The sequence below is a fragment of the Gastrolobium bilobum genome, unplaced genomic scaffold, assembly GCF_033153095.1.
Source record: "Gastrolobium bilobum isolate Gb01-03AN ecotype WA unplaced genomic scaffold, APGP_CSIRO_Gbil_v1 utg3209, whole genome shotgun sequence".
In the NCBI taxonomy this organism is placed as follows: domain Eukaryota; kingdom Viridiplantae; phylum Streptophyta; class Magnoliopsida; order Fabales; family Fabaceae; genus Gastrolobium; species Gastrolobium bilobum.
The window spans coordinates 533,665-542,168 of NW_026899772.1; the positions used below are offsets into that span (position 1 = coordinate 533,665).

The window sequence follows — 8,504 nt, forward strand, 5'->3', positions numbered from 1 at the left end:
ATTTTATATATCTCTATTATATTGAATAATGAATTTTATAATATATATTTACCTTTCCAACCTATGTGTGTCCTCTCTCATTTACCAGCTAAGATAATAGTCTGATTACCTACTAAAAAAATAAGTCTGAAAAAAACACCAAAAATAACAATAAATGCCCAATTTCAAAATAGATATCTGTTAATATTTTTATGATGTAAGAAAAAAGAGCAATCTATGAAAATTAAACTCTTAAAAAAATTAATAAAAGAACCCATCATTTATTATTATTTTTATGATAGATATCTTTATTCGGAATATCTTTCTTGTATAATTTTCTCAACATAAACTCCCACTCTTCGTGAATAAAAGAAATCCTCCGTAATGAAAATGAAATAATTGGTTTAGAAATATAAAATGATGTAATCATGAATATTTCTTTTCAAGAATTTAAAAAAAAAAATGATATTATGGTAGAGGTTCGACCTCCAATAAAAATATCACATTCTAAGTCACAAAGATTTTAACAAGTTTCAATAAATTAATTTATTAAATGATAGCACTTATTATCTAATCTAACGGAAATACATGCATTATGTGTTATTTAATATGACGATATTAATGAGTGAATTCTTATTTCAAAACTTATCTTCTATTATTATTTTCAAAACATGTTTTGCCAACGTTTTTATTTGATTTTTTAACTAGAAAAAGTTAACACTTAACCCAATGCCAAGATGCTAAAATATATGTGACAATTAAGTGCCCCAGATGGTACATTTTCCTAGATGTGAAATTCAAATAGAGCCATTGCTATAACAGCCTGTTATTAACAGGGAGCAATTGTGTGTACCTAACTTAGTCTTTCTTAATTATGTGAATTTTAGACATTCATTTACCTTTGTTAATAATCGCTATACTAGCTTTCATGTCTAACTGTCCATATCCCTCGAAAGGGACAACCTCAACATCTTAAATGAGGATTAGGGACATAACTCAACAAAATGCATGGAGAAGCATTGCAAAAGCAAAAAAAGATCCAGGTGTTAGCCCTAAAGTACTTCACCATGCATGGAAAAACGAAAAACAAAAAATTTAGATGAGAGGCTATTCTAACTTGTACGTAGCTCTAAAATAATTTTAAATTAACATAATCAACTTACTAAGATGATTGTGTTCGCGTCCATGAATGAGGGTTGGAATCATTCAGTTCATAGACAAACATGATGCATATGTATATTACCGCATAATTATAAGAAACAGGATATTTTCCATTGTCATAAAGTTTGTGACAACAGTTATGATATAATAACTATAATCCATAGTAGCTGAAGAAATGGTTTTGTGCATGTCTCTCACATGCTCATATTTTATTAACAAACGATTGGAAAGTGAGTCTCTTTTCAAATGCTACATCGTCACAGCGCAGTATTAGCCTCTGAGCAGAAGCTTTGTTGTACTTCCATTGCTAGTTCCTCCAGACTTAGTTGACATTCCAGCCCTATCTGTTGTAGTAGAAAAATCAAACAAAGGGGCTTGATGAAGAATATTAATAACCAAAAGCACAATATCGCAAGTGAAATTCATTAACTTTGAACCAAATATAAAGCAAAGATATATAATGGCCACTCTATTTGATCATAGCTATATATCCAATATTTATTTGCTTAGAACTTAGAAGTTTCTATTTCTTACATTATTTCACTTTGTTTTTGTTTTTTGTTTCTCTTGAACATGATCACCCTTATCCAAATTTACAGATAACATTGTAGTAACATTAAACTAGCTCATTTATTATATGCATGATACATAATCCAATAACAATTCATGTTGAAGGTTTACGTGTGGATTTCATGAGGAAGCAAGCCGAACATGAATAATTGAGGAATTTCATGTTAGAAATTAATATAAATGTTGGACAAAGCATCCAATTGAGGAATTTCATGTGAAAATTAAAAATAAATGTTGGACAAATTAAAGCATGGATTACATTAGGTTTTTCAATAAAGTAATTATGGAATGAATAAAAAAGCTCCCAGAATTTTTCTCTTAATAATTAGAATACAGGTCATTTGATAAATTTACCGAGTTTGATCTCATTAGTAAAAGGGTGTAAGTCACATGGACCGTGTAGTTCAAAATCAAGAAGACCAAGTCGATCGCCTTCAATCTGTTCATCCTAGCAACATCTTTCATATCCTTTCACATGCACTTTGTGTGTGTAACTTTAGAAATCGAAAATGGTCAGATCTACCATTTCCTAGAAAGCGATGTGTCTATGTGCTTGATTCATTGAACTGGCTTGAAACCCTAATTGAACAAGGCTATAAATTCTAATTGCTACAAAGTTACAAGATTTGACAATCTCACTACTACCCTTGAATATTCTTATATGTGTGTGTGTATGCTGTGTATAACTCAAATCAAAAGCCAGTGGGATTTATGTTAAATATGAATTTATAAAACAATTATCACAAGAATAGTTAATTATGCGTTTAGTTACCTTGACAACAAATTGGTATAGGACCGTCTCCTCCATGCTACTGATGTTCAGATGAAGGACTTCAAATGAAAGACTTTCCAAAACAGTGATAATCTTTGCAACTTGACCCGGAATTCTGTGTGAAATTACTTTCAATATAACATTTGAACCCGAAATTTTCACTTCTACATCCGCAACAGAAGAGTTGCAACTTGCTCCTAATTCCTTGAAAGAGTTTGTCCCAATTCCGAAGGAATTATCAGGTTGAAGAAATGTTGGCTGAAGTGTTCTTGGACTCGGGCCAGGGCTAGGGCTTAAACTCTTCCTTCTTTTCTGGGACTCTAAAGCTTGAAGAACTTGGTGTAACTCCTTGATGAATTCTATAACTCCCCCTATTATAGATGCTTGATCACCCTAAAAATATAAAACAACATAAAAGACTCGAGAACCGATCACGCAGACACACAAAGATTACGAAGATGAAAAAGAAAAAAGAGAGAGAGGGAGAGAATATATACCCTTTTAATATAGAAACATGGGGTCAAGTTCCTTAAGACTTTGAGATGTTCATTCATCTGTCTTCTTCTGTTCCTCTCGACGGCTATGTGAGACATGATTTGGTTCAAGATAACTCTCCCACACGAATCAAAGTCCTCTCTATTTATATACGAGCCAAAGCAAGAGTCCTCACAAAACCAAAGACTTATAGCTAGGTTCGTAATAAATGCTATAGGTTGCTTTCCCGTGAAGTATTCTTTAACGTAGTTTACACATAGACACACACATACGCACAATCTTTCTCTCTCTTCTTGCTTATAGCATTACGCGTCTCACGTTTATGATCTTGCGTCAATTACGTGCCCTCGTGAGTTAAAACAGGGTGAGGGTTATTTTCTCAGCTTTCCCATGCATGCATTTTTATCTGTTCCCTTTCCATCATTCATGCATGCCTTGCCGAGATCTTCATCGCTCAACTTAGTAGTTACATGTTGCAGCCATACAGTTATTCCCAAACATTGCGCGGGTTCGAAAAAATTTGTTTCCCTTTTGTAGGCTCTTTTGAAAATAATAAAAAAAATAAAATCATTGAAGAACCAGTGGCCGGTGTTGCAGGAGTATTTGTTGATTATATTCACTGAATAATTTTTCCAAGCTTAAAATTTCATACCTGACTTTTACTGGTTAATATGTTTGGTGGTTGGGAGCCCGTAGCAAGGGGAATGGGATACCATTATGAATGGGTTGTGCGATATGTCATAATGAATATTTTTTTACTTTTGGAAATATGTCATAATAAATATTAATATCATATCTCAACCCAAAATCTTAAAGTATTAAATTTATGGTCCTCCAACTTATAATGCTTTCACTTAATCCATTTTTAAGTAACATGAAACTTCACTTATCACACCTAAATACCCCATATCTCCCCCCTCAAATTAATGCAAGTGCAATCATTTGTATGCTTTCGCTTAAATGAAAGTTTCTTTCAGTACTCATCGGGTTACCAATTAAGAGTGATCAAGAATTGATTCTAAGAACATGGGTTTGGCTAGACCTCAAGCACAAACCCAAACAACTACCAACATCTCCAAATATTTGGCACAACCAATCACATTGCTCACACAACCAAACTATTAGATCTGATAACATTAAAGCAATGAGTTTATGATTCATTTTAACTTATATACTCTTCACTTAATCTATTCATAACCAGCTTGAGATTTCAACACTTATAATTATATTCCCAACATCATAACATTATCAATTTATAATGTGTATGAGGTACTTACAATTTTGACATCTTTTTGGTATCAAAGCAAGATTGTGAAGCAGTGTTTGATGATAGTCTCATATATGATGAAACCAATGGAGAACGAAATTGTGATGATAAGTCAATCTATAATGATTTTGATGGAGAACAAGATTTTGACAATAACCCAATCTGCGATGATTCCGATGAAGAGCAAGATTGCGATGATGATCCCATCTATGAGCATAAGATTTATGATCATATTTCAAATTGTAAAACCCTAAATAAATAATAACAGTAATAATAATTGGTGATGAACAATAACCCAATCTGCGATGATTCCGATGAAGAGCAAGATTGCGATGATGATCCCATCTATGAGCATAAGATTTATGATCATATTTCAAATTGTAAAACCCTAAATAAATAATAACAGTAATAATAATTGGTGATGAATTATTGCATTTAAGTGTATTATTTTGTGGTTTTTTAATTGTCTTTTAATGATCATGCTTACGTCCATCTTGGAGCATATAATGCATAAACCGTGTGAAGTTGTTGAATTCAAAAATAAAATCTCAAGAAATGCACGTGCAAGTTTTTTAACAATTTTTGTGTAAATAATATTTTACTATTACATTTACTATTTGCATGGTAATATTTTTTCTATAAATAGAGGTGAGGAGAAGCATTAGTGATTTGCTTCAAAATTGAGAGAAATCAAATAGTGAGCTTCTTGGGAATTTTAGAGAAAATTTTACTAAGGGAGAGTGAGAGAAAAAAAGAAGAGAGTGAGGAACCTTGGTAATAAGGGAAGATAAGAGTGAATACTAAGAGTGAGAATAACATCTTTCTTTTTTCTAAAATATAAATCCTATGGAAGTGTTACTTTGTTATCTTATTTTGCTTTTCATCTTCTTCCTCAAACCAGTCCCCATAGAATATCACTTTTCAATTTATTTTATGTTATTTATTTTAGCAATTTATATTTATAACAATTTATATTTTTGCAATTTATACTTCAGCAATTAATTTATATTTTCATACTTTATAATTATATACATAAAGAACATAACAATAACAATAGATAAAAGAATTAAAAGTAATAAATGGAATATAGCAATTTAACATGGAAAAACTGAAACAAATTAAGAGAAAAAAATCATGATACAAGAGTACGTAGAAAAATACTATAAAAAATCCCAAAATTACAACCTCTTGTTAATTATAAAATGAGAATACTTTTATCCCTCTCTTAAATTAAGAGAATTCCTCATTAGATGAAAGAACATAATCCCCACCCTTTACATAGATGATACAACATCGATGTTACATCTGACATATCATCATATTTTAATTCTTTCTCCGCATCAAATTGAAGTATGCTATCAGCAAAATTAACATCGCCATAATCATCATCGAGAGAGAGGAATTTGGGTGTTCTGATAGCGCCACTCACTCGATGCACCTTTCTCGCAAATAGAAAAGAGAAAAAGAAAAAGAAAATAGATAAAAAAAAAGAAAAAATTTCTCCTTGTGAAAAGGAATGTTAGTCTTAAATTCTACTTAAATTAGTAGTAATGTTTCTATATTTTCTGGGCTGAATACACTAAAATGCAGGTAAAAAGGCTCAAAAAGGTGAGAAAAATAGGTCCACTATGAAATTTGAGCTTATAATGGCAATTTTGTAAACATGCTGATATTATTTTGCCATTTAATTATCGGATAGCAGTTTAGTAGAAGAAAAGAGCTGAGGTGGAACAATTTGAACCATGGATTGATTTTAGAGCAATCAAATGGACAACATTCACTTGGAGCTTTAGTTTAAATCAGAGTCTCTTTTTGTAAAACTCAGACGAAATTTTGTTTCATCAGTTTTTAATTTTAGAGCGCTTTAGTTTTCTTTGTAAAATTCTTGGAGATACATGCACAAGGAATGACTTCATTTTTGAAGGGATTCAAGAAGAGGGATTTTCGCATGCAAGTTTTTGGATTTGTAGCATCGTGGTTAAGCTTTTCGTTAATTTTAGCAATTTCATTTGTGAAGAACAAATTGGTCTGTACCTTCAACTTTTACTGTTTTTTGTCTTTGAGAATGAGAGCATGTTTACTTTAACGTCAGAATTCATTTTTGCTTTAATCTTCAACATGCATTGCTAATTCCTTTTCCTAGAATTCTGATGAAGATGATAAGTACTCATTAATCGATTCAAACTGCTATGCGCATGTTCTTGATGTTTGATTAGTGAATTTTTCTTGGTTTGAGTTCCAGGGGAATGGGCTTAACAATTCTTGCATGAACTTGTATTGAAAATTTTGAGTTTATGAATTTCATTAATTAATCACTCTAAGATTAGGGATAATCTGGGGTAGAAATTGATTACACATTATTAATGAACTGATTCAAGATTAAGGAATTAATTTGAATTATTTTCAGAACTGGTTTGGAAAAATTCAATTAGGTTCTACAAAAATCTAGTTCCATCAAGATAGTTGTTATAGCAGATAAAACACAGACATGCAACTTTTAAGGAAAAGTCATTGAAATCAGAATTCTAGAGTTTTAATCTTGATTCTAAACTGTTTGAATACTTTGTACTTATTGATTTCTTATTCTGGTTATTATTTTTTAATCTCAATTTCAGCTAAGTGTATTTTGTTTTACTGGTTTGATTACTTGTTCAAGAAATTAGGAATAAAATAAATAAAGAATCTAAACAAATCGTTCCTTAAGAACTATCTTGATCTTCGGATCTGTTATGGAATATTTCCATATCCTAACCACCTACCCAAGGATCCCTTAAAGGATAATTCTCCAATTATCCTAACAATATAAAACAGTAAGACAGCTAAGGATAGAGTCTCTATCCCAACATAAAAGAAGTTAAATTCTACTACAACTGAGAAATCTACACAAGCACAAGAGGTAACCCTTATAAATAAGAGGTAAAAGACCCCAGGTATACACTCTGAACTCATTTACTACTTCTGCCCACACTGTGCACACACCCACGTCTCGGCTATAAGCCTATTACTTGTGCGCAGTGATGGGGATATTGGCTATAAGCCAACCAAGATACCTATCCATAGGATATCTCTGAGCGCATACCCTTGAGGTATCATTATTAGCTCGGCCTCGGCCTTGAGCGCAGCCCAACAAAGGGCTTCAAGTTTAAAAGCTCGGCCTCAGCCTTGAGCTTCAACTCAAACTAACAAAGGGCTTCAAAATTATGAGCTCGGCCTTGGCCTTGAGCTCAGCCCAACGAAGGGCTTCAAATTTATTAGCTCGGCCTCCACCTTGAGCTCAGCCCAACGAAGGGCTTCAAGATTCAAAGCACGGCATCAGCCTTGAGCTTCAACTCAGCCCAACTAAGGGCTTTAAATTTATTAGCTCGGCCTAGGCCTTGAGCCCAGCCCAACTAAGGGCTTCAAATTTATTAGCTCGGCCTCGGCCTTGAGCTCAGCCCAACTAAGGGCTTCAAATTTATTAGCTCGGCCTCAACTTTGAGCTCAGCCCAACGAAGGGCTTCAAGTTTAAAAGCCCGGCCTTAGCCTTGAGCTCCAACTTAGCTCAGTGAAGAGCTTCAAAATTCATTAGCTCGGCCTCGGCCTTAAGCTCAGCCCAACGAAAGGCTCCAAGCTTAAAAGCTCAGCCTTAGCCTTGAGCTCCAATTCAGCCCAATGAAGGGCTTCAAGATTAAAGCTCGGCCTCAACCTTGAGCTTCAACTCACCCTATAGCTTCAGGCTCCGAGATCAAAATGAAGACAGAAAAGGAGAGATGTGATCTTAAGAAAAGTATCACACCCCAATCTGAGATAAAAATGAAGACGAAATTGGAGAGTTGTGATCCTAGGAAAAGGATTACACCCCGATCCGAAAAAAGAAGAAGAAGAAAGATAGAATGGGAGAGATGTGATTCTACGAAAAAGGATCACACTCCAATCCGAGAAGACGAATTTGGAGAGATCGTGATCCTAGAAAAGGATCACACCCCAATTTAAGATAAAAGACAAATCGAGACGGTATGCGAAGCTCTCTAACAAAATTTGGCAAAAAGTTTAGAAAAATCACGGTACGTTAAGCCGGGTTAAAATCAAAAAGGCAAATATACTGCCTTCAAAAGTGTAGGCAAGGCAAAAGCCAAGTCAATTTAAAGAAAGCTATGGTATAAGAAGTCGAGCTCAAAGAAGCCAATATAAAAAGCTAAACCAAGAAGAGGTAGTCGCATCAGACCCAAGGCAGGATCATAGTACCTCGGTAGGGTCGACCTATCAATCAAACTTAGGCAC

At 33.5% G+C, this 8,504-nt stretch overlaps 1 protein-coding gene across 1 annotated transcript; it reads right to left on the reverse strand.

Moving 5' to 3' along the window:
- Nucleotides 1-1,397: 1,397 nt before the first annotated feature.
- Nucleotides 1,398-3,078, reverse strand: LOC133293309 (transcription factor MUTE). Its single transcript, XM_061491857.1, has 3 exons — nucleotides 2,980-3,078; nucleotides 2,483-2,875; nucleotides 1,398-1,484 (listed from the first exon to the last, which is right to left on the reverse strand). The coding sequence occupies exons 1-3, from the start codon at nucleotides 3,073-3,075 to the stop codon at nucleotides 1,398-1,400; spliced, it is 576 nt and encodes a 191-aa protein (XP_061347841.1). The 5' UTR covers nucleotides 3,076-3,078.
- Nucleotides 3,079-8,504: the final 5,426 nt, after the last annotated feature.